The 26887-nt window shown below is 35.0% G+C and overlaps 4 protein-coding genes across 5 annotated transcripts; 2 read left to right on the forward strand and 2 right to left on the reverse strand.

Moving 5' to 3' along the window:
* The first annotated feature begins 1822 nt into the window (after window positions 1-1822).
* LOC133702205 (transcription factor EGL1-like) lies at window positions 1823-6768 on the forward strand. Of its 2 annotated transcripts, XM_062126475.1 has the most exons (9): window positions 1823-2446; window positions 2556-2871; window positions 3517-3771; window positions 3870-3966; window positions 4122-4136; window positions 4309-4365; window positions 4481-5314; window positions 5395-5832; window positions 6010-6768. In XM_062126475.1, the coding sequence occupies exons 2-9, from the start codon at window positions 2747-2749 to the stop codon at window positions 6091-6093; spliced, it is 1905 nt and encodes a 634-aa protein (XP_061982459.1). In that variant the 5' UTR covers window positions 1823-2446; window positions 2556-2746; the 3' UTR covers window positions 6094-6768. The 2 variants fall into 2 exon arrangements, with proteins under 2 accessions (XP_061982459.1, XP_061982460.1); XM_062126476.1 differs by lacking the exon at window positions 4309-4365 and having other exon boundaries at window positions 1823-2871.
* A 1068-nt stretch (window positions 6769-7836) lies between these two features.
* Window positions 7837-9711, reverse strand: LOC133700927 (gibberellin 20-oxidase-like protein). Its single transcript, XM_062124660.1, has 2 exons — window positions 9255-9711; window positions 7837-9112 (listed from the first exon to the last, which is right to left on the reverse strand). Exons 1-2 carry the CDS (start codon window positions 9608-9610, stop codon window positions 8506-8508), a joined length of 963 nt encoding a protein of 320 aa, XP_061980644.1. The 5' UTR covers window positions 9611-9711; the 3' UTR covers window positions 7837-8505.
* Window positions 9712-11837: 2126 nt separating this feature from the next.
* On the reverse strand, window positions 11838-15130 carry LOC133702288 (uncharacterized). The gene is made up of 6 exons (XM_062126602.1): window positions 14421-15130; window positions 13658-13908; window positions 13181-13556; window positions 12943-13074; window positions 12676-12851; window positions 11838-12188 (listed from the first exon to the last, which is right to left on the reverse strand). The coding sequence occupies exons 1-6, from the start codon at window positions 15069-15071 to the stop codon at window positions 12065-12067; spliced, it is 1710 nt and encodes a 569-aa protein (XP_061982586.1). The 5' UTR covers window positions 15072-15130; the 3' UTR covers window positions 11838-12064.
* A 7302-nt stretch (window positions 15131-22432) lies between these two features.
* Window positions 22433-25795, forward strand: LOC133701209 (uncharacterized). Its single transcript, XM_062125046.1, has 2 exons — window positions 22433-22798; window positions 23605-25795. The coding sequence occupies exon 2, from the start codon at window positions 23792-23794 to the stop codon at window positions 25538-25540; it is 1749 nt and encodes a 582-aa protein (XP_061981030.1). The 5' UTR covers window positions 22433-22798; window positions 23605-23791; the 3' UTR covers window positions 25541-25795.
* The last annotated feature ends 1092 nt before the right edge of the window (window positions 25796-26887 follow it).

The following is a 26887-nucleotide window of genomic DNA, read 5'->3' on the forward strand; positions in this document are numbered from 1 at the left end:
TGATTGTTTTTTTAATTTAAAAATATATTAAAATAATATTTTTTAAAATTTATTTTTATATTATTATATTAAAATGATTTTAAAAGTTTTTTTTTTAAATAATTTTTAGCCAATTTTTATTTGGGCTGTAATCCCAAACGGGGCTAAGAGTTGATGTTTGGACGAGGTATCATGCATGGTCAAAACACCTGCATCTAGCGATTCAATGGAGGTTCAAGGTGTTTTTATTGACCATGACTAAAATGACCCCCTATAACTACTACGAAATCGAGCTACATGAAGGTTATTTTAGTGATTTAAACAAACATAAACATGGCAATAACTACTCTCCCTTTCACTTGATGGAGGGGCAAAAAAATACCAGGTTTGATGGGTAAACCTACTAAATTTATAAATCAGGCAACCTGAATTAATACGTCAAACCAGTAAACTAGGTAATGGACTCTATTGGGATTAATAACTTGTTTTTTTTATCTAAACTATTATTTTTTTAACTATATGATAACAAAAATAAACAATCACAAAATTAAGCGTCAAATCAATATTGAGATCTTTTTTTTAAGACTATGATAGCCTTATAAAAAATAAAACGAAATAAATTATGAAACTCAATTCTCAATTAACCCAATATTGAATGATGAAATAAAAAAATTAATTTTAGAAAAAGAAAAGTTAAACTCACTAAACTCGTTAACAAATCTATGGACTTTCTAAAATTTAATAACATTTTTTTTTCTAAAACTATTTTTTTAACTATATGATAAAAAAATCACGTAATCGAGTTCAATTATAGAAAAAAATGCTCTACTAAATTATCGAACCAAGATAACTATAGTTACCTTACTGAACTATAAATCATTGATTCCTTAAAATTCAATAACCTAATTTTTTAAAATTATTTTTTATTTAACTAATTTTTTTAAAAAATAGACTACATAATAATAATAATGATATACTTTTTTTTTGAAATCAATTCGATACTAAATTTTTTTTTTAATATTATAATAATCATAAAAAAATTACCAATTCTAAAATATCACGAACTTAAATTAAAAAAATTAATGACAAAAAAACAAAAAAAAATCAAAGGAATCTATAGTGATAATTGGTGGGTAAAGAAAACAATGTTTTCCTGCACCTTTTAACTTTATAATTAATGAATTCGTGAAGCTGAGCCCAATTCCGATGATGTTGACAGAGATTCAGGCCGTCCTGTTCTTGCTGAAGTGGCATTTCACAACTCAATACACATGCTTGACTTAAACATCCAGAGGACAAATTCAAGAACAACCCAACTACCCGTCAATTTTACCTTGTTTTTATTTTTCTAACTAAAAGACCTTGATGATATTCACTTGAGACCTCCATAGCCCGCTCCAACTTCTTGGATACACGGTGCTTAGATGAAATGGCTGATAATCACGCTGAGCTCACGCTATTATTTTCCTTTGTGCAGATGCAACAAGTAGAGATTAAATATAATTCTACATTCTTGGGGAGAGAAGTAGAGTGTACTCTCTCTCTCTCTCTCTCTCTCTCTCTCTTCCTGTATGACAGAAGAATGTACTAAATTCATATTTAAATTACCATAATAAATATTCTTGGTTTTTCTTACTTAATACTTCAATTTTCACCAAATCCCACTATTAAAACACATACTTGGTACAGCATGATCTCACCATTGCTTGAATGTTCATGGCCCCACCATCGCATCATCTACATTCTCGCTCGCTCGCTCTCTATAGTTCCTTGTTGGAAAAAACTTCGGATGCAAAAGAAGACAATCTTTCTTTCTTTGTAATTGTTTTATGTACATATTTTGATGTTTTAAGCTCTCAACACAATGAAGAAATGAAGCCAAATTAAGCACTTGATTTTTACACATGGAAAGTGAATGAGACAAGTGCTCTTTACAGCATGTGTTGAAGCTCTTTTGTCTTAAAGCAAACCATAGTGCATCTCTCTCCGTATCTGCTCGCCATAGGAAGTATTTTGAGCTGTTTTTTTGGTGAAAATAATTTTCACAAAGTTCAAAAAGAAGAAAGTTGTTTTGTGTGCACAGTTTTGTAGGTCCAAGTGTCTCAGTTTTCTGGGTCCGTGAGGACTCAGATCTTTTAATAGGCTCTTAAATTGGTTCTTTTGTGTTTTCAAGAGATATATAAAAAAAAGAATAGGAAAAGGGAGATGAGTGGGTGTATTCATGAATTTTTCATCCATTCATGAGCTTCTCCTTCTTGGGTTTATTTTGATAAAGCTAATATAATAGAATATTAGCAGCAATAATTTAAATCACCATTTACAAGATTGAGAGTAGAACACAAGAAAAATCATACTTCCATTTATTGTCCCTTTCCTTATTAAAGCTCGTGTTTTGTCTCTTGTTTCATAACAGGAGATAGCTTAATTACTACACTCGTCTAGAGAGGGGACCTTAGCCTCCGAAGAAGTATGTTTTTCACTCCTGCTAAAAAGTTGAGCAAGAGCTTTTTCTGTGGTTAATTTTCAAGCTTCATTACTACTCACAAATTCCAACCTTGAGTTTCTTGTCTTTGTAGTTTTCTTGAACAAACCCACCTTTTGTATTCAAGAATCAAGATTTAAAGCATATGGTTGTTCAGATACTGAAAATTCCGTTGTCAAAGTTTCTAATGTTTAGAAATGCAGAAGAGAGATTAAAGCAAGATCCTTTTTTTTTTCTTTTCTGATCTGATAAAAGAGGTGTGCTTTATCCTTTTGAGCTTAAGATATGGCAAATGAGCTCCGTAACCAAGAGAGACTACCAGACAACCTCAAGAAACAGCTTGCTCTTGCTGTGAGGAGCATTCAATGGAGCTACGCAATCTTCTGGTCAAATCCAACTGGACAACCAGGGTACTAATTAAACCTTTTTATATCTCTATTTTCTTTGTTTGTATAGGTGCTAATTTTTTACTTTGTTTTTAGAACTTGTTCTTTTTGCAGCTAAAAGAAATCTTTTTTCTACGAATCTCGCGAAAGAAATTTTCTATGCATTGTTTGCGATTTTTGAGAAAGCGAGTCAGCTTAAGATTCTGGGAGTTCAGTCACATGTTGGAATTAAGTGCAGGGAGTTTACTTTTCAGAAAGAGTAAAATACATGTTTCATTTTGTATGGTTAGAGTGAAATCTGGTTTTTTTTTTTTGTGAATAACTGTGCAAATGGTACTGATTTTGACAAATGGTTTGCATTGGTTTTGTGAATTGAAATTTAGGTTTTAGCTTTAAAGGAATCCATCCCTTTCTCAAATTTTGCAGCCACATTTTATGGTACTTGATTAAAAGATAACAAAAGAACATAGCATTTATGATGAAGGTATCTCATTCTTTCAATGGGAAGCATTTCTTTTTTTGACTACCTTGGAGAAAGGGTAGTCTATTTGTTTTGCGTGTTGATTATAGCCATGAGCCGTTTAATCATATAGGAGCTAGCTCATGCTCATAGCTCTAATGCATTATTTGTTCATGTTCTTATCACTGGTAAATGTGAATGTTTTGTAGGGTTTTGGAGTGGGCTGATGGGTACTACAATGGAGATATTAAGACACGGAAAACAGTTCAATCCATAGAGCTTAATGCAGATGAATTGGGTTTACAGAGAAGTGAGCAATTGAGAGAACTCTATGAGTCACTGTCGGCTGGTGAAGCCAATCCACAAGCGAGGAGACCTTCAGCTGCATTATCCCCAGAAGATCTCACTGATACGGAGTGGTATTATTTGGTTTGCATGTCCTTTGTATTCGACAGTGGCCAGGGGTAACTTCATTTTCTTTGCCATTTGCTGAACAAGGCCTTTCCATTTATTCCTTTTTAGAGTTAAATCGTTGTTAATTCTTCTTCCGAATTGTTCATAGCTTGCCAGGAACAACATTAGCAAATGGTCACCCTACCTGGCTATGCAACGCTCCTTCTGCAGATAGCAAAATATTCAGCCGCTCTCTGCTAGCTAAGGTTAGGATACTGTTTCCTTTCAGAGATCTTATTTCATTTCCGAATAAAAGTTGTACTCATTACACATACTCAAAATGATAGAAGAAATTAAATATTTTTTTTAATATTTTTGGTTTTTGTTCTATGATGGGAATTGTGGCAACCATAACCCTCAGAGTGCATCAATTCAGGTACCGCTTCTACCTTTTTCCTACTATAATTCCAGTATATAGGCACAAGCACACAGCAGCGTGCTTTTACCAAATGCATAAGATCCTGTATGAAAGAATATCAAAGCTTGTAAAACTAGTAAAACTGGATTATACCAAAACCTGAGCAAACATTTCCTTTTTAAACTTTCAGACTGTTGTATGCTTTCCATTTATGAGAGGAGTTGTTGAGCTGGGTGTGTCTGAGCAGGTGATACTACTGTCAGATTTCTATTTAGAATACAATCAACTACTGATTTGTTGTCCGTGTATTACAATTACCAACAGATCAAGTCATGTTTCTTCATTGTAATTTGTTTCTAAAGGTTTTGGAGGACCCAAGTCTCATTCAACACATCAAGACTTCATTCTTGGAGATCCCATACACAGTAACTGCCAATCATTCTAGTGCAAAAAGTGACAAAGAGCTTGCCTGTGCCACTTTCAATCGTGAAATACATGACACCAAACCTGTTCCAGTTATACGATGTAGAGAAACAGACACACTTTCCCCTGATGACAATTCAAATGATCAGGCAGCCACAGATACGATTATGGTTGAAGGGCTAAATGGAGGAGCTTCCCAAGTGCAAAGTTGGCAGTTCATGGATGATGACTTCAGCAACCGTGTTCATCATCCCTTGAATTCTAGTGACTCTGTATCTCAAACCATTGTAGATCCTGTGATGCTTGTTCCTTTTCTGAAGGATGGAAAGGTAAATGGCCAGAGTCTTCAGGACATTCAAGACTGCAATCACAAGAAGCTGACTGCATTGAACCTTCAAAGCGATGATTTGCATTATCAAAGTGTTCTCTCGTGTCTCTTAAAGACCTCCCATCCATTAATTCTTGGACCCAATGTCCAGAATTGTTATCAGGAACCGAGCTTTGTCAGTTGGAAGGAAGCAGGATTGATGCATTCTCAAAAATTGAAAAATGGAACTCCACAAAAACTACTAAAGAAGATACTGTTTGAAGTTCCTCGGATGCATGTTGATGGTTTGCTGGATTCCCCGGAATATAGTAGTGACAAAGTTGTAGGTGGCAGGCCCGAGGCTGATGAAATTGGCGCAAGCCATGTATTATCAGAGAGGAGGCGAAGAGAAAAGCTGAATAAAAGGTTTATGATTCTGAAATCAATTGTCCCTTCAATCAGCAAGGTAGTTAAAAATTCTGTTCCCAAAAGTGTTTGGCCTCGAATAGCAAAAGTCATAGATTAATTTTCTCCTTGTTTGTGCAGGTTGATAAAGTATCTATACTAGATGACACAATTCAATACCTTCAAGAGCTTGAAAGAAAGGTTGAAGAGTTGGAATGTAGGAGGGAGCTTTTAGAGGCAATAACCAAAAGAAAACCTGAAGATACTGTGGAGAGGACATCTGATAACTGCGGCAGCAATAAGATTGGAAATGGTAAAAATTCGTTGACAAATAAGAGGAAGGCTCCTGACATTGATGAAATGGAGCCAGATACCAACCATAACATATCAAAAGCTGGTTCAGCTGACGATATAACTGTCAGCATGAATAAAGGGGATGTTGTAATCGAGATCAAGTGTCTTTGGAGGGATGGAATATTGCTCGAGATAATGGATGCAGCGAGCCATCTCCATTTAGATTCTCACTCAGTTCAATCATCCATCATGGACGGGATTCTTTCGCTGACTATCAAATCAAAGGTATGGACTCAAAATCACACAATGGAAGTCACCGTCTTTATATCATGTGCCTTGTAAGAAAATGGCCACCTAAAGACAACCCATGATATTTTCAACGAAAAGTATGATCCAATGAGGTAACTTGATGGTTATTATTAGCATCAATTCCTTACTGTAATGTCAATGTGTTTATTGCAGCACAAGGGATTGAATGCTGCATCAGTTGGCACAATCAAACATGCCCTTCAAATGGTTGCTGGGAACTTGTTTTCGAATCGATGACTGTATGATTAGTATTCACTGCTTCAGTCGTAAGATTCTGTGTTGTGGAGGGCTTCATAGATCAGAGCTAATGAACATAGAATTTCCTCGACGTAGAGGAGTCCAATAAACAGAAAATGCACTTATTCCGAACATTTATGTCTAATAAACATTTATGTTTTGTACGTGTATGGAATAGTGGATTACTTGTAAGATAAGTGGCTTCAATGACGTCACATCAAAGGATCGAAGGGTGTAAAGCCGAGAGAAATAAAGATATGAAAGTAAAGTTTTGATCCACTGAATTTCGGCAGGTGCATTTGTTATGGCCTTGCATTCCGTTTTATGGATCATGAAAGAAGGCACATCTGATTTGTTCAAAATCTGGGACGTGGACAAGTCCAGTTTGCTTCGAAGAAGAACAAGTATATAGCGGCGTTGAGACAAGTAAAGGCCCTTATCACTTCAAGTAGCCTATACGCCGAGAAAGAAGCTGAGTTCACCACCAAGGTTTTTGACTAGAAAATCGGTCTCCACAGCTCATGGAAGCCTGGCTTGGGAAGATAAATAGATAGATGACAGGAAAAGAGAGGTCGTGTTTTGATTTGTTTTAGTGCTCATCGTGTAAAACATGCGTGGAGAACAGTAAGCAACCCTAAGTATCTCGCTAGTATTATGATCGCGATTGGTTTTAAAGTGTTTATTTTAAATTTTATATATATATATATATATATATATATATATATTAAATTTTATTTTTTTATATTAACACATCAAAACAATTAAAAAAATTTGAGTTTTAGAGAAGTAACATTAAAGCTGCAATGTGAAACACCACCTTAGAGTTTATAAAAAAAAGCATACAAAAATATACCAGCTAAAGTAACATATTAGAATTTCAAAAAAATAAACTATGGAACATTTCAAGAGAGTTTTTGATATTGCAGCCACACTGTTATTTCTAAAAAAATTATATTTTTCTGTTTTAATTTATTTTTTTTAATATTTTTAAATCATTTTGATATGCTATATTAAAAATAAATTTTAAAAAATAAAATAATATTATTTAAATAAAAAATACATTAAAAAAATAACCTCCGGTAAAACTTCAAAAGAGGATATAAGCAGCCGAGGAAAGAAAGTGTTGTGGCATTATTAAGCAAAGCGAAAACCATAGTTTCATACAGTCGATCTACTGCAAAGCTTTTCCTTGTTGATTTTCAGACACGGGTTGAAGTTGAACAGATGGCCCACCAAATCTAGTCAGGGTAATGGAGGCGAACTCCTTGTTTTTGGTTTCCAAATAACAGTGGTGTGCTCTGTAAACTCATCAAGGCAGCTTAAAAAAGAGAGAGTCCATGAAATAATAAATAATTTAATGTTTTTAACCAGTGGTTGTTTTTTTTTTTTTGTTGTTGAAAAAAGAGAAGCTCAATAGGGCTAATTACAGGATCTGACACGCAATAATACTAGCCTACAGTCCACGCTTTTCATATATGATTTTGTTTTAAATTGTGGAAATATATCAAAAATATAGTATTTATTTGATTTTATGGCCCTGAAACGCTTAGAATCTTCTTTATACAACGCCAATTTACTCACAAAAATTGTCAAGTTATAAACACAGAGGAATATAGCGATGAAGAGCGTGGTTTAAACACCTCATTGACATGAGCATTAAACTTGGAAACCAAAATGTTTTGGAGTTACAATTTGGCGAAAACTGACAAAAATATTAATAAAAAAAAGTTTCCAACTGCCGGATAGTTTCTAAGAAAAATATTATTTATGAAGGCTTGTAAATCATGGAATTGGCCATCATTACTCATTTTATTTTCAAAGATTTCCTTTGGTCTGCCCAGATCTTACCACTTGTCTTAGTGGCAATCAGCAATCATCTTTAAGAATCTTTTACGTAACTCTACAAAGTTTTTCCTGATAAGACAATCGATATGTGCTATGGACCAGTCACAGATATACTTTATATATATTACTAAATGCTGTAAACCACCTGCTGAGAGTAAAGTGGGCGTGAACTGTGCGTAGGGTAGAGTATCATCATTCCCAGATCTCCATTTGGTCCCAAGAGCAATCAAGCAGAGCAGGAAAACGAGAAAAGAGAAGAAAACGACAGAAAATCCACCCGGCTGATATGCTAGATAAACAATGCAGGAAGAGTAGAATATCAACACCATTGCATACTCACAGCTCAATCCATTACATCACAGATTATTTTATTTTGTGCTTTCCTTTTCCTTCGCTTGCCTTTGTTTTTTCCACACTACGAACCACGCGATTCCTGCTCAATCCATCGCATCTTGAGCCCATCCAGGTTCCCTATCCAGCTTTAGTTTTGCTCCCACAGAATCAAGAATTTCACAGGCCATTTACCAACATAAAAAATTCAGATAATCCAAGCAAACGAATGACTTGCTACATTTGAAGTGTGAGCCCTGCAAAATCTTTTACAGTGTACCCGATTTTCTCAAATTTACCTTCCTCGTTACTCTCTCTAAATTTCAGATAATCCAAGCAAACGAATGACTTGTAAATCCTCTGGTTTCCTTCCTCCACAACTTCATCTGGGGCCAAGATCACCTTCTCATCCTCAAAGCACCAAAAGAAAGCAAGAGAGAGGCGATTTACTAAACGCTTTAAAACAACCCGGTGTTCGGATGATCTTAACCTTCCATTACTCCAAGCCTGCATCAGATCTCCAATGTTAACAACAAGAAGATCCTCACATGGAGGTATGTCCAGCCATTCTCCTTCCTTGGATCTCATTTGCAGCCCACCAGTCTCATCCTGATAGACGATGGTTATACAGCTCATATCAGTGTGCATTCCAAGCCCTTCAACCTCCCTTTCTTCCACATCCTTCGGTGGTGAATAGTTTACAACCCTGAAATAGCCATGACAGTTGCTGAATTCTGATTCACAAAACTTCCTGTCACAACCATCTCCCAAAGTCATCACTAAAACCTCGATGATTCTCTTTGACAAGTCGATCATCTTGTTTCCATATTCCTGTAATATCTCACTGCGCAATTTAAAAGTGACAAGGGCAGTTACATATAAAAGATGCTTAGTCGACACTGAAAACATCAGAAACTATTGCAAACAGTTAGCACTGAAAACTATGGTTTAAAAATATGAAGCCTGGAGATCTAAAAAGATTGTACCTAAATTCAGAGTTTTGTTGACTAAAGAGTTCATCAGCAGAACGCTTAGCAGACGCAAAGAAATCTGGTCCAGACACTATCAGGCTTTCAAAATAAGGCGAGGCTATGAAATGAGGAGTGTAGGTCTTTAAGCATGATGATGGACCGACTTTGAGCTTGGAATCTGTGGGGAGGCTAAAGACATGTTTCGAAAGTGTGCAAACTTTGCTGAACAAGTTTCTTGAGATACCATGATTGGTAACATAAAAGAAGCCCCATTCTTGACAGGCTTGAGATAGGGAAGATAAAAATGAGAGGTTCACAGGTTGGGATAAATCTAACACAGGAAGCTCTACAGAAACATGCAGTTCAGCCATTATATACTATAAAAGGCTACGATTCTTTAGTTGCTTGAAGCACTAGGCTAGAGGGTAGGCTACATATAGGTAGGGAGCAGAGCTAAAAGGGAATTTTCACATTATTTATTGCTTCAAGTTTTCAAATTCACAGTTGGATTAATTCTACTTCTTCCAGAAATAATACAGGTAAATTGAGGCCTTTAATAACTGCTACCACTAAGAATTGCATACCATGGATTTCAGGATGAATGGAGATCTAAGCACCACATTTATAACAAAAGTAAAAAAATAGCCAAGTGTTTCACCGTGTCATGATGAAACTATGATTTTACCTATGGCAAAATCAGGTGGCTTTGTTCTACTAGCAGAGATATTATTTTTTTATGGAATTCATTAGTCTTTATAATAAAAAATAGGATTAGATTGTTTTTATATATTTTTATTATACGGTAAAATTATTTTATTATTCTTAACAGCAAAAACTTCTAAACTTTGGTCAATTGAACTTCTAGTATTGAACTTAATTTTCAAACAATTAAATTATATCATTGCCTTTTGAATGTAAAAACTTTGTCTTTGATTAAGGTGGAGTTGTTTTTGTTTTATATTTGATTATTTGATAACTATTAAGTGTTACTTAATACAGCAAGAGGATTTTATTAATAAACAAAAAAAAAAGTTTGGAAGCACATTAATAGTACTTTGCTTTTAGGGCAACAACTGAAGCATCTCGATGTTCCCTCCACGTACAAGCGACATCGTGTAGCGTGTGTGACCTTTTTTATTTTTTTTTCTCATACTTGACTTTCGTGCTAACCTTGAAAAAATCCAAATCAGCTTATGAGATTTGTTGTCCTGAAGATTTTATCTTTATTCTCTTTATTACAATCTAGTTTATTTAGAATAATTTATGAAGTTATGGATATTTTTTTAATTTCATCCTTATTCTCTTTATTATAATCTAGTTTATTTAGAATAATTTATATAGTTAAGGATATTTTTCGGTTTCATCCACCAACATTTTATTATTTTTGTTCATTCACTTTCAGAAGTCAACTCAATTCTTTTTCCGACAATCTAGTTTTTTTAAAATGAATTTCATATTTTATTTTAATTAAATTAAATTAATTATGTTAGTAAACATGAAATGCTTTATTCATTGTTTGTGTTGTTTTTGTTTTTGTTTACTTTATGAGTCATTGATCTAATAGCACAAATGACCTTTTTTTTATTATGAAATTTTAAAATTTTCTTACTCATTTTAAAACATTAATATTAATATTATCAGCACTGGCATTTATCTAGCAACTACTAATAGTGGGTTAGGTATAAAGAGAGAAGGCAAGTGGGTGTAGCCCATCAAAATCAAAACTTTTGGAGATAATTTATAATTAAATCAAACCATAATCAGCATAGTTGTGGAGACCACAGGCCATAATCACCGATCAATATCTCTACTGCTAATGCTCCTACCATTAGAGCTAGTGACAAGAACGCATGCCAAATACATAAAGACCACAACAAAATAAACCAGACATGTCAAGGAAATGTCTGGAAATGTCTGAAGATACTATTTTCAAGACAAGAATATCAACTGTGGAAAGGCAGAGTTTCAGCAGATTCAATAAACCAGTCCATGTCAAGGAAATGGACATGGCATGCAGTCTACTGGAGCAAGCACTTCTAACGAATAAAATCCTGATATCCAATACACCCATAGATAACAAGACATCAGAAAGATCTTTAGGGTTTAGAATTATGAGCAATAGGCAGAGATTACTGTTTGATTATTGAAGTTCCATGGCAGGTTTGACTGCTATTCACCAGGCAATGATCTAGGGCACTATAGCAGAGCAGGAAAAAAAAAGCACCAGAGGAGGAGAAGAATATCTTCACAGACTTCCTACAGATCACAATATAACTAAAATCCTTTTACACTTTTAACCTAATGACATAACAAGATCCACAAGATGGTAAATAATAAAAGCAGGCTCCAACAGGAGTGCATTACAAGAACACCTTTGGCAAAATAAAAGCATTAAAAAACCTAGACCTGCTGCGAACTTAAAAAGTTACTACCCAAGACATTTTCCCTTTGCTGCCCTATGAATTGCAGATTGCAAATAAATTGCCACACCATAGAATAGATGTGGCATTGCCAATATTGGGCAAGACCCGAAATTTAACTTTCATTCCCAAGTAAAGAAACACAAGAATAAAACTAGGTATTGTAAGCCATCACAGATAATAATTAAATATAATGATCACTCTTATAAAATTTCAATTGAATGTCTAAAAAGTATCATCCGTCCATTAAATAGAGATTCTAGCGACATCATGCAGTAAAAGAATCACATCACTTATCAACTCTTCTCATTTGCCGCCCAGCTAATCAATGAATTTGGGGCCGGGAGCAAGCAATGACTGGACTTATCAACTCTACTCATTTGCCTCGTGCATCCAAGGTTTGCATCATTCCCACTCAATTGTTGACGGAGGCTTAGATGTGATGTCTTGAACAACTCGGTTTACACCTCTTACACTATTACAGATTTTTCTGGCCACGTCATCAAGGAACTTGTGTTCAAAATAGTACCTGTAATTTCGCAATTCAAATATAGGTGTAAGAGTACTTATTAATACACAGATGAAACAGCAATGGATGCATAAATTTTTGGCAAGATAGAATGCCTAAATAACCAATGATCATTTCTCACTAGTAAAGACAAAACATGCTCTTCTAAATTTCCCACGTCTGTTCTGACCACTTCCCATCCTAGAGAAATCTTAAGCTTGGAGTCTTGTACCATTACCATGTAAGAAAAAAATGTTTGTAATGCAAAGAAGAATTGTAAATCCCTTTATCCCACAAATATTAGCAAGCCAAGAAAAAACTCAATAATGAAAAATAAAGAAAAGGAAGTTTAGGCGTGCAGATGTGAAAGGCACAAGTCGTACAATCTGAGTCTACCCAAAAAATACATCTAAATCTTAAACATTTTATAGGTTGCCCAGGACACACAAACACCCACGTCAAAGAGTCATAAGAAGGTCAAAACATATAGCAACAAGAGAAGGCTCACCAATCAGCTGTCATTCCATCTTGACTCGTAACAGCTCTAAGAGCAACAACATGAGAATGAGTTCTTTGATCACCTTGAACTCCAACTGATCTAACAGGAAGAAATACTGCAAAAGCTTGCCAAATCGAATCATATAGCCCAGCATCCTTGATGGACTGAATAAAAATCTCGTCAACCTGAAAAGGCAGCCAAAACAGTAACTTCCAAAAAGTATAAAAGAGCAAAAATGATGGATTAGGTTCGGCTCCAGTGATAAACAGTATATACCTGGCGGAGGATATCTAAAGCATTGCCTTCAGTTACATCACCCAAGACTCGTACGGCAAGGCCAGGACCAGGGAAAGGGTGGCGCTTCAGAAATGCATCAGGAACATTCAAGATTCTTCCCAGCTGACGAACCTTTTCAAATGAAAAGGGAGAAAGTTATTAAAAAAAAAAAACTATTGCAAAAAAAGCAATGCAATGCAAAAAAAGAAGAAAAGACAGCAATAAGTTTAATCAATACCTCATCCTTAAATAAAAGTTTAAGTGGTTCAATGAGCTTCAATTTCATGTCCTTTGGAAGCCCTCCAACATTATGATGGCTCTTGATAGTGTGAGAGTGGGTTCTTCCAGATCCAGGAGGTGGGCAAGATTCAATAACATCTGGATACAAGGTCCCTTGGACCAAGTATGCAGGTTTCTTTCCCAATTTCTGCTCCAACTCATGGGCAAAAGCATCAAAGATGCTAATAAACTCCTTTCCAATAATTTTCCTTTTCATCTCAGGATCCACCACACCTTTCAGCTTACTAAGGAATTCATTTGATGCATCAACACAAGTAACAGGTAGATGCAGATCACTTTCAAAAGTTTCCGCAACACGTTCTCTCTCTTTATATCTACATGACATAAAACCATGATATATGGAAAAAGATTTCGGTGGGAGATGCCAGTTACATAGTTAATGGAAAAATGGAAAAGGAGAGGTGGTTGCCCTCACCTCAATAAGCCATTATCAACAAAAATACAATGAAGCCTATCTCCAATTGCCTTGTGAACAAGAGTTGCAGCAACCGTGGAATCCACACCCCCTGACAATGCACATATGACATGCTCTTCAGGCCCCACTGTGTCATTGATCACCTTGATTTCTTCATCCAAAACATTTTCCATGTTCCACCCTGGAGAGACTCCACAAACATCAAACAGGAAGTATCGCAGTGTATCCATGCCCTCGGGTGAATGAGTGACCTGCAGAATATTCAACAGTTTCAGCATATACACCATGCCAACAAATGATAAAACAAAGTAGTCTCCCACTATCACCCTACGCAAGTTCCAAAACATTAACCACGGCAAAAGGATAGAAAACAATCAATTTTCTGAGCGTTATTAGCTTACGCTTGGCTAATCACGTAGCCAGTCAAAGAACAACAATCTCACTCCTAGTTTTATCTGAAAACCATGCTTGACCAACATACAAAAATTCCTATACTAGAATAACAATAAACTTTACACACATCAAGCTCATTGCATAAAGTCACCCTAACCATTTACCGAATTAAAATTTCTTTGCAAACTGCTTCACATAATAAAACTTATCAATTAATGGCATCTAAATGTTTCAAATTTAACTAAATGTCAGGCAACACTTTAAACATAAATGGTACTTCAGAACTCACAAAAATCCATTCAATTACAACAATACTAAACAACCTCAAAAATCAAAATAAGCCCAAATATCGAATTCAAACCCAAGTTACCTCCGGATGATACTGCAAGCCAAAAAACCTCATTTCTCTATTTTCAACTGCGGCAACCGCCCCTTGTTGACTCCTAGCCACAACTTCAAACCCATAAGGCAACTTAACAGTCTCGTCACCATGACTCATCCAAACAACCTGCTTATCCCCAACTTTCTTATTTCCAAAAACACCCAAATTCTTCTCCACTTCAATCTCCATCCTTCCATACTCTTGCCTTTGACCAACATCAACTTGACCGCCCAATCTTTGCACAATCAATTGCAGCCCATAACATACCCCCAACACAAAGATACCACCTTTTTTAGCCCACTCGACAAACCCAGATGGGAAAGTTGGTGAATTGGCAGAATGGACCGAGTGGGGTCCACCTGAGAGGATAACAACTTTGGGGTTGTGTGAAGTAATGGTTTCTAATGAAGAAGTGCCTGAGATACAGAGAGAGAAGATGTTCAGGGACCTGATTCTTCGTGTAATTAAATGAGTGTATTGTGAACCGTAGTCGAGGATAAGTACTAGGTCTGATTTCACTGCTTTTGGGTCCATCTTGGTGGCGGCGGCGGGGGCGGAGTCGATGGCGATGATGGTGTCAGCTAAGGTTTTTTGAGACAGTGATTTGGGTTTAAAAAAGGGCAGGGGACGAGACGGCATATAGGGTTTATGAGAGTTGGCGGGGTGAGGTGGGGTTTAGCTGTTTACTGGTACGTTGGCCGCGGATCAGGGAAAAAAAATTAAAACACAATAAAAAAATCTAGACATTTATAACGTGTCTCCTAAAAATTAGATTAAAAAAATCTAGACATTAATAACGTATATTAAAAAAAAAATATTGAATGATTTTTTTAAAATATTAAAATAAAATTTTAATGGATAAACCTGAGTTAATAAGTAAAAATCACATTAATAATCTTGAAAAAAAATAAAATAAAAAAATTTAATTCTTAATTATTTTAATATTAAAGGATAAAAATGATACAAAATAACATTTAATTAAAAAAAAACTTAAAAAAACTCGAGTCAACAAAATAACTCATTATAGAAGTCATGTGCATCCATAATTTTCATTTAATTACACAATAATATAGTGTATGAGAATTCTTTTTGTATGAAATATTTTTTTTAAAAAAAAAATATATTAGACGTGGGTGATTGAGATAACATTAGTAGATTATTGATAAAAAAAAATGGTGAGATTGTTTTTTTTTTAGTTTTGAGCTAAATACAAAAATTAATCATTAATAACAAAGGGTTATTAAATCAAGGAACAAAAAATATTAAAAAAAACAAATAATAACTTGAATATTATAGATGAACCCATTAAACCTATGACTCGATTCATAAATTTAATTAGATTCAATAATTTTTTTATCAATTTTTTCAACTCAAACATAAAATAATAAAATTTAAGCAAAAATAATAAAATTTAAGCAAAAAAAAAAGGAGCTCAGATACATTGGCAAAAAACATCAGCCCAACTTATGCTCATGAGCCTAGCCTTTTTTTTTTAATTTCTTATTGGGGTGAACGATAGGTTGTTCACCTCGTTTTTTTTTTATATAAATATTATACCAAATAACAGGTTGTTTGCTTTGTGCAGAATTCGGCGATCTGATCACTAGAAAAAACAAAGAGTTATTTTTTTGCTGTTTTAAAGTTATTTTTTACTCAAAACACCTTAATAAACATGTCCATGACCTAAAAAATAACTTAAAAAACCGAAATCAACTCGAATCCAAAAACATTAACATAGTCAGATCTGCCTCCTCAAGCAAGGAGAAGAAAAAAAAACTATCTAGGTGAAACTCTCCTCGTTAAATAGAATATATTGACACCAATTTCAACCATTTTGATGATCAAAATCGTTGATAATTGCTATTTTTTTTCATCAAAATTAAGCAACCCTCTCTCTCTCCTCTAACAAAATTAAATGACTAAAAAAATGAGAGAAAAGAACTTTGGTATCAAAATTGCACTTATAAAAAACTAAAAAGATCGATCACCTTTAAATTAAAAATTTTAAGGAACTAAAATAAACTTTTTGTATAAAATCTGAAGACACCACCTAGTTTAATTGTGTTTTTCACTTTGATCCTATCTTTCAATTTAATCATTTATTAAAAAAACATGTAATTAAGTGTTAATTTGAGTTTTAAAGGGCTCAAATGTATACCAAAAAAAAATTCAAGGATTAAATTGAAAATTAAGAAAAAAATCATTACTCCAATTTATCAGTGATTTGTAAAAAAACAAACAGTAATTTCAGCTATAGTAAAAACACTACAACCTTTGGTTTTTGTTAATTTGTATTCATTTTTTGAAGTGGATTATTTTGTTTAACTTGTTATTTGGTCAGCTTGGTTCGGGTTTGGAGCATTTGACTGTGTGAGAGGCTTATCGTTTCTAGTTTTTTGTTTATTTTTTTTTAAATTCACGTGATATTTTCAATTCATGTTTGACTAGCAATTGAGATCAGACAAAGTTATGAAGGATTTCCTTGCATCTTTTTTTTATTTGAATATTAATTTACAATAGAAATGCATTATAATTTTACAATCTACTTTTGGATCATTTAATATTATTTTCAAATTCATATTTGAAAAATTCAAATTCAAATATAAAATTACTTTAATCCAAAACTGTAAAACTATTCGTTTAAAAAAGCAAAGGAATTCAAAAACCATGAACTGTTTATTTGTGATGTGGTCGTGAAAAATTCCAGACATGATTGTGCTTTTAACGGGCTGCGTCTTTGGATAGTGGAGTGATTTGGGCATTGTTCATGAGCTTTCCTACAAAATAAATACATTAATATGTGAATCTCTGTTATGTAAGTTAATAAATATAAAAAGAATGTAGTATCTGAAGAGAGGTTATGTAAGGAAAGAGTTTTTATAAATGTCTTATTATAATATATTTGCGTTAAAAATTATTTTGTAGTTGATTTCAGGTTCGGTAAATAAAATCAATCCAAATATTGTATTTGCTTAGTTTGGGTTATCTAAGTTTTATTTCATTAGTTTTTTTAATTTTTATAATATGTTTTGTATCTTTGTATTGTTTGTATTTCACATGAATTTATTTTTATATTTTTGTATTCATAGTTTTGTATCGGTAATTTTAAATTTTTATTGCTTTTTAAATCTATATATTATTTTGGATTGCCCTACTAAGTTATTAGTTTTTGATTTGTTGCGAATTAATTTTTTAAAGAATTTGAATTTTGAGATTGAGAGGTAAAAATAAAAAAAATAATCATATTATCTTGGAAAGAAAAAAAATTAAGTGAAACACGTAAAGAATAATATCTATTAAGTATAAATACATGAGAAAGTTTGTAAATATATATTTTGTTGTTTCTAATATGAATTTCAAATTTTAATAATATTAATTAAAAATAATTGTTAAAGAATAAAAATAATCCGGAATGTGATTATTTGGCTATATAACAACAATTAGAGATGGTGAAGAGGTTATGAATAAGATGAATAAATGAAGAAACAAAATAGCTAGCCTTAGAGATAAGCTAGTCCATAGGATCAAAACTGCTGAAGACAAACATAATCCTGAGAATTCAAAATGTATGTACATTAGCCTGTTAGTACTGACTGGTTTATGGTTATCTTGTTATTTTCTTCTTCATTTGACAAGTAAGAATTATGTTCTGACTGTTGTTGGCAGAGAAAACCGCCAATTCACCTTGGTAAAGTTGCCAATTTTTGTCATTGTGATGGCCGGGGCAAGGATGAGTTTCTTGAAGAAATGTAAGTATTTGTTCTCCTGACCAACTTCGTACTTTTTGTGAAGCTATTGGTTGTGGTGGCGAGAGAGACAGAGGCAAGAGACCAATAATGACAAAAAAATTGCAACAGATAAAAGTGATGTGACAATTCTGACATCTGACAATCCAAGGGGTGAAGATCCATGTATGCGTGTTGAACTGTACTGCGTAGCTGAAATGCCTTGTTTGAAAAAGTTACAGCTAACTCATTTCATCTTTATCAGTGGACATCTTGGATGACATGTTAGCTGGCGTAGGATGGTCGATGCATGGGTATTTGAAACATGGGGAGAATGATTACTACCCTCCTTTTTCAATGGCCATCATCTGTTTTTGCATGATATTAGGTGAGTAGCTGTGCGTTGTGCTGTTGCCATGGGTGAAGAAGGCGATATGGTTTATGCCCCTTTTGCTGCTCCTGCTTTTGAAGATTATAGACAGATGGTTCAATATTTTCAAGGAAAACTGAATTGTTCCCTTGAAATTATTCCGAGTGTCATTTTATGTATAGCTTGTCTCTTGAATACTCTAAACTGCAGGTGGTTGCTGGTAAAGGCCATGAAACATATCAGATTGAAGGTGACAAAAAAGAATTCTTTGACGACTGGGAAGAGTGCAGGGAAGCGTAGCAGTACGTTGACGAGCTTCACCAAGCTGGGATAGACACAAGTGAATTCCCATGGAGGTAATTTAATTCATTGTTATCAAAATAGTAATCAAAATGCAGCCCGGTCTTGATTGTTCTCATATTATCAAGGATCAATTGTGAAATTTGTCTAACCTGTTTATAGTAAGCTGATACTTTGTTGGATTACTAGGACATGGAAGTACCATGGTAATGCGTACAGAAATTCTTTTATGGTTCAGCATCTTCTTCCTCTCATGCCTATGTTGGGTTTTCATTTGGGAATCTGATTCCAGCTTACATCTTCTAAAATCTTTTCTGATTCAGTACTTGTCATCAGATGGATTATTTCAAAGAACTAGGATCTCAAACTCTCATATCGATAGTGACATGTGCAGAGTAACAACGAAAACAGAATAAAAAGATGGTTTCTCTTTGTCTCTTGTTTATTGATCATCACATGCGATGGATCCAGAACTTGATGCGTACAAAAAGACATGAACTTTTTGCCTTTATCTCATGCTTTTTTTTTTCGTGCCTCTGCTGCAGCAGGTTACCAGGAAGCCATTGATTTAGTGTCAGAGAGGAATTGGTCGATACTGAACCTATCCAATGCAACGAAGAGAACAATAGTTTTGAGTTTTCTCTTGTATAAAAGTAGAATCTATTCAATTCCCAACGGTAGTTATCAAAAGGAAGAGAATGCTTCGTGGCTGGAAAGATCTTCACGGTGCAATCCTCGATGAAAGCTTCAGAAAGGGTATGGTAACCGGTAAGATCTGCACTTGCAATCCCTTAAAATGAGTTTGTAAAAGCTATTTTTTTGCCCCGTTGGTTTTTTCAGGTCTTTGTGCAGTCTAAAGTCTGGTGTAAACATATAGGGTGGGAATATGAAAATTCTGATCCTGTGAAGTACCAGAGGTACACATTTGCAAGCATATTGCCAAGTGTGAGGAATCCTTCGATGTTCTTTTCAGTATACCAAATTGGTTTTTGTGCTTCAATGGTCCGTTTCAAGATTGTTAAAATCTCAAGTTAACTATTTTACGAGTCAATTTGTATTTAGCATGCAAAATTGGTCGGACTCAACTTGGTAAACTCGGTAAAATCATGCAAACTCTTGATTTTGCACTGATTTTATACTAGTTTTGAGTAAGGATGTCCCTCGTGTTGAAGTCGATCAAATCAGGGGATCACTGAAATAGTAAATCCCAATTTCTATCTTGCTTCTTTCTGGTCTTTGAACTTTGATACCATCGATGATGGATGGACATCTGACATCAAGTTGGAACTCACATAAATTGCAGTGGAAGGAAAAGTTGTTGCTTAAATCTCTACATTCAGAGCAAATGAAATACTCGTAACTATCTTTAAAATCAAGGCTGAGTGGGTGATTGAGCAAGTGAAGAGGAAGCACCAACTCAGTGGGCGATTCAAAGCATGATTTATGTAGCCAAAAATCGCAACCTGATTGACAGGCACAAGCCGAGCCATGAATGATTTGAGGGCATCCTTTGCAAACAGGATCCTCGATCTCCTCTTCAATTGTACGTGTCAGCACTGCAATCTTCTTGAGCTTCTCCTCGCTCTTCACATAAAAACTAAAGTCGTGCCAATGGCTAATATGACTCTTCATCTCAATGGATGGTTTTTGCAGTCGTCTATACAGAGAAGAAAGAAATATGTGTAGTATTCAAGATGAAATCACCTACCTTATCCTTTAAGGAATTGAGGAGTGCAAACATCATTTAAATAAATAAAAAAACTAAGCTCCAATTAAAAAAAATAAATGACTCGGTGTTGGTGTTTGTAATGTGCAATAAATTGAATTACAATGATGATGATTGGACAACTAAAAAGGAAAATCATGGTTTATCAAACTTTTATTTGCTTGATATTATTTATAGAGTAATAAAAAGATCAAATTTTTATTTATTTGATGTTATTGATAGTGCGAAAGTTCATCAATTGCATTACAAAGTTATTTATTATTTAGTTGAAATTAACTATATAATTAGTTAAAAAGTTTGCTTATAACTTTATAATTTTACAATTTAATTTTATGTGAATTTTTTTTTACAACCTTCGTCCGTTTGCTCTCCTGTTGAAGCAGAATGAAAAGCGAGGAGCTACTAGATTCAATGGTAGACCCATCGTATTTGCTCGAGAGAAACAATGAGGCCCTTCTTGGCTATCCCCGGGCATTTCATTTCATTTCACTTCACGTCAGTACCCTAAAAACCCTTTAATAGGTTTAATTATCATCAATAATACAATGCTGTCAGAAAACTAGCAAATGCTTAAGTTGTACCTTCGCTTAACAATCAGAATCAATGCCCGAAGGTTGATGAGGGTACAGTGCATGTGATGTGTCTTCCCACCATGATGGTCCTGACAGAACAAGGCCTTACACTTTTCGACTGTCTTTAATAATTTGATCGTTGTTAATCTTTGATGTCTTTATTTACAATTTTTCAACAACGAGATAGTGTGTAGATGGTCCTGCCACGTTGTAATTTGATAAGGTTTGAGTTCTGGTTAATAACCAGTGCCTTTTTTTTCTTCTTTTTCTTATGGTGGACTATTTGCTAAAGCAGCATCAAGGAATATAATTAGTACGCATCAATCATCATTGTCTCAGAACATTGATCACACTAAGTGTGCCCTGTATGGAAATTCCAATGATTTCATTTTGCTAATAGGGTTTGATAATCTGTTGTTCAAGCAAGGCAAAGTCAAGAAGAAAAGAAGGGGAAAGAAAGGTCTTACCCTCAGATTCCTGAACTGATAACCTGCTTATAAATCTTAAAACTAGACCCAACGCTGGAATTCCAAGTTTAATTGGCTGAGGTATCCCTGTGGATAAAAAAGAAATTTGATTTTCATCACCGCCCTTATCATTTGTCATCCTCTCTCTCTCTCTTTTAATAATAAAAAAAAATGTGACTTGCCGATGCAGGATAACTTCAACTCTACAGTCTACACAGCTTTAGGTGTATCCCAAGTCAAAATGATGGAATAATTTTGCTGTTTCTCTGCAGTAAACACGAGGTTTCTTTCCTTTCTTCCACATCTCTTACATTTTCCAGTAGCATTGATGTAAAAATAATGCCTTGGTGCAAATGCGTTCGGTGATTCTCTGTTTTTGATACTACTCCTTTCAATTCTATTGATATACTGAAACTGTATTTTCAAACTAGACCTCTTGTATGTTCCATCTTGAAGAAAAGGAAAGGAGAAGCACATTAGAGCTACATTGCTCAGCAGCCATATTTGATTCAACATGCCATCCAAAGAACACCATTACTAAATTTGCCCACAAAAAAACATTTATGACATGATTGCACCAAACCAATAGTAAAAACAATAAATGGGTTTTTCTAGAATTGCCAGATTATCTAAATATTGAATGCATACATAAAACCCATTAATCCTTACAGCTGTAAGTTGAACGCGAGACAAAAGTCCTTTTCGCATGGAAGTTAAAAGACTTGAAGACAGGAAGCCAGTTTACATGGAAAGACAATTTGTCTCAACAAGAAAGGCAGGTGTTCGGTGAAAATAGATAAGAATTATAAATGGGCTTATCTCAAATCCAGTGACAAAATCTTTAAAATGCTAAAGAACATTCTTTTTGGAGTTACAAAAAAATAAAATAAAAATAAATAAAAGCACTGAGTAAGCTTTGATGTCTATCTGCCACAATGACCAGCCAGTATTAACAAAAAAAGGTTAATTGCCACCCATGACTCTTTCTGCCACTTCCCACCCAGCTCACAGACTCACTTCCATAAACAGCAAACACACTCACACTGCACAGATGGAAACAAAACATATCTTTTCTTGCCTTTTAAAGGGAGAGAGTGGAGATATAAACCCACGGTGAAAACAGCTCTTCTAAAAGAAATGGGACTTAGTCTCTTAGAGGTAGATGTTTGATAGAGAGAGAGAAGCATCTTCTTGACTTCTTACATGGTGAGTTGATGTCCATCTTTCAAAAGCTCAGTACTTTGTGCTTTGGTGTTGTTAATCTGATCTTCTCTTCATTTGTTAATGTTCCCTTTTCACTTGTTATGATAATTTTCGGTTTTTTTATTCGTATGCAATACCATGAAAAAGATAATGATTGAATCCAGTTTTCTTTCCTGTGGATTTTATGTACATTATATTTGGATTTCGGAATTGCCCCTTTATTGAATTGTTCTGGTTTCTGGGTTTATGAGATCAACATACAAGATAGTAGTTATCCTATGAGTTGATTAGTGTCTGTTCACAAGTTTTTTGGTGGCATTCTATTCTTTTCTTTTAAAACTATTTGAAGCATCATTTTGCAGTTTTTCCTGATTATGGATATTATAAAGTACCAGTTTGGTATGCTAGTTCGTGCCTTGTTTGACTTTATTGCCTCATTGAAAGGTATATAAGGTTCAGAAATTGGATTGCTTTTCTGCTGGTTTACATCTCATGCCTTAGTGAGGGGAGGATTTTGAAACTTTAAGTACTTATTTTTTTAAGATCAAGATGGTGCTCTTTCTTTTATATGCGGGTTTGTATTGCTGTAGATATTCAGTCTGATAGTTAGTTTTTACCTCTTCACAGCATCACCTGTTGCATAATTTCACAAGTACAGAGAATCCATGATGTCAGTGAATTCATTAAAATTGGTTATTGATTATTCTTTGTTATGAAATTAAAATGATGAAAGAAGGCAAATATTTCATATTTAGAACACCATGTTTGATAGACTCGTTTTCACTTTGAAGTATTCTCTATGCAATCAGGTTCCTGCTTAAAGAGTTGCAGTCGAAGTTTGGTAGTCTGATTGCCTACCAGCTTATTCACTTCAGAAGATCATGGAATGTTGATATGTGGGAAGGAATCGGTGCTGTGATTCCCCAGGCGATGGAAAAAATAACATTGACAATTCAACATCTTCAATTTATGTGATGATCCAGAGTTAGTGAGTTCATGATGTCCGCCAGCTCTAAAATGGCAGAGCAACTGAAACTGCATCAACGCTGGGAGTTTAGGAGGAAAGACAATGATTCCGATTCTTCTAGCAATGATTCAAAACCAAGTGGCGAGCCAGCTCTCAAAACATGCAAACTGATCTCCAGCTTCATTTCAGTTGACAATGAGGAAACTAGCGAGGCTAGTAAACTGCACCAGAATGGGAACTGTGATCCTGGTATTTCGGACCAAATGAAATATGGGAAAGCTGAAAATGGCCGGAGGAGGAGGAAGAGTAAAAGGGATGATTCAGCTCCTAATGATATAAAGAAGGGCCCTCGTAAAGGAGTCCGCCGTAAGAAGAGTAAAACTATTACTGATGAGCAGGCTGTATTTTATGATCTTAAGAAATACATGAACTTCTTATTGGAGGATCTTAAAGTTTCAAGAGAGAATTTGTTGAAGTGGATGAGGGAAGAAATGCAGAAATTGGTGGCAGAGGAGACAGTTTCTGAGCTGGCAACAAGAGAATGCAGCTTCAGAGGAGAGAAAGTTCAATTGCAGAACCAAACCAACTTTGAGGAGAATGCGGAAGTTCAGCACCGAAACATCTTCGAGAAGAACATACCGGCACAACATCAAAACAACATTCAGGGGTATGGCCAACTGCAGGCCCATAAAGAGTTTGAGGAGAACGTCCACAGGCAGAACCTAATCAATTTCGAGAACACTGAAGTGCATCATCAGGAGACCATTTTCCTGCAGAATCGAAATGCCTTCAAATCTTTCGAAGGGGCTCAAGACTGCAATGACGAATCTACAGAGAGGTTTAGTGAAACCAATAAATCAGCTGATTTTAGTAATTGCAGTCTATCATTGTACAGTCAAGCTGGTTATAGCCGAGCAAATGTACCCTCATCAAGAACTGAGAAGGACACAGAAGAAAGAATGGCATTATCTGCCAAGTTGAATTCTAAACCTAGTTCTTCGGATCAGAATGTGCAAGTGCAGCAGCTAAATAGCATTGTGTTGGGCATAAGAGCTCAAAGCAACAATAAATCTTCAGAGAGGTCTGCAAAAGGCAGAAAGACTAGTGATTCTAATCGTCACCATCAAGTACCTGAACATCAATCTGATTGTGCCCAAGTGATTGGATCCTTGACATCAACTGAGAGGGACAAAGGAGAAAGGCTGCCATTATCTGTCCAACCAATGTTTCCAGCTAACTCGAACCAGGTAGCTTCGTCAATGTACTTAACACTGCCTACTGTGTTAACAAAGCCTCATGTAGCAAACCATAGGTTTGATACATCTTCATTGAACTCTATTCAACCAAGACTTGCTGGGAATCAAATAGGCTTGAGTTCAGAAAGACCGAATCTGTTACTAGGTTCAAGCAGTCTTCATGGATACTTTCAGGACATGCAGCCAGAGGAAAGAAGTAGAAACTTTGCTCAAGTGAGTTCGAGAGGCATCAGTTACTTCAATCAAAATAGCACGTCATCAATTTTTGGAAATGGACTCCCAGATCCATTTCTTCAGGCCGTAAATAGTAATTTTAATATTCCAACCCAAGTCAGCTTGGAAAATCTAGCTCGAGAAAGCAGCATGCCAAGCCTAAGCATGAGAGGAGGAGCCACGAGGCTTCCAGGGGGGAGCTACTCTTTCTCAGAACAGTTTACAGCCAGCAACTTTCTCAACCATTCTAGTTTCAAAGTAGATGGTAGACTAATGGCATATCAAGATGGTTATCAATTCCCAAAATAGTTTTTCATTAGAGGCGAATACTGAGCAGGAACGAAAATTGTACTCAACTATGGGCCCCGAGATCCTAAACATCTCTTTATTGTTTTTGCCTAGCTTCAATGTTTAACAGTTGTAAGAGAGAGCAATTTTGATACTTTCAAAGACCCTTCACCTGGCAATATACTAGGAAAGTGGCATTTGGAGTGTGTACACGTCTTGATAGATACTGTAATTTAACATTGGCACAAGTGAGATAAGGGATGCTCTTTCAATTAACTTGGTATCTGCTTTTCCCAAGATGGGTTATCTGAAGTTTCAATGCCTCAAGTGCACTCACTATGCAAGAAAATGAAAGATTTGAGATTGATTCCTTCACTTTTACCTCTAAAAAAAGGCTGCAGCGATGTCAGAAGTGATTTCTTCATAAGCAACAGGAATATTTATCTCCTTTTCATTTGGATTTGATCGATTGGTGTCAATTTTGTTCAGCAATAAACTACAACTTTTTATTTTTTATTTTTTTATGCTGTTGAATGTGAAGGGAATAAGTGCAGGATGGTGTCTGTTTCTTTTGAAGCTTGAAAATCTGCAAATTCTTTATTCTCCTCCACTAAGCAAAATCTGCAGTTATCTGACAAGATATGGACCATATATTTTGATGTTCTGCCTTTATTTGGTTCAGTAAGCAATAAGTTTATCGTCAATGTTGCTAATCACCTAAAGTCGCCAAATGAATCGGTTCAAGTTCGAAGATTCAAGATTAATTAGTAATTGCTATTTTTTTAGTTCATCCAGACGGTCGTAAACTTTAGACTATATATATATATATATATATATATATATATACATATAATCAAATTTATATTACGCATCAGAAAAGTGAGAAAAGTCATATTCAATTTCAAACTGTTAATTCCGGTGGCCTCAGAAATTATTTTATGTGGTAATGAAAAATGCACGGGAATTTAGTTATATTTCATGATTGATCAATAAGTGAAGATATTTGATAAACCATCGTGGTCAAGTGGTCGGTAAATTTCCCAATCTTTCACATCCTACCGGCCACCGCACCAAATATTCCCTTTCCTCTGCTGGCCCATCTTGCCTCTCAATTATTTTTTCAATATTTGGCGTGAGTAGTGGGAAGAGGTAGAATCATTTTTCAAAAAGTAAAATGGACTCTTGTGAATCCAAGAACTGACGTGATTTGCACGACCAGTTTCAAGAACTGGAACATTACGCGTGTCACTGTTATTTGTAAACCATGCATTTTTTTCGTCATTGGATTAATTTCTACCGTTTCCTAGGTTTTTATCTTGAGGGCTGAGGTTGTAGGCTCAGAGAGGATCATTGTCATTGGCACATGCT

This window comes from Populus nigra, chromosome 8, assembly GCF_951802175.1.
Source record: "Populus nigra chromosome 8, ddPopNigr1.1, whole genome shotgun sequence".
Lineage (NCBI taxonomy): Eukaryota > Viridiplantae > Streptophyta > Magnoliopsida > Malpighiales > Salicaceae > Populus > Populus nigra.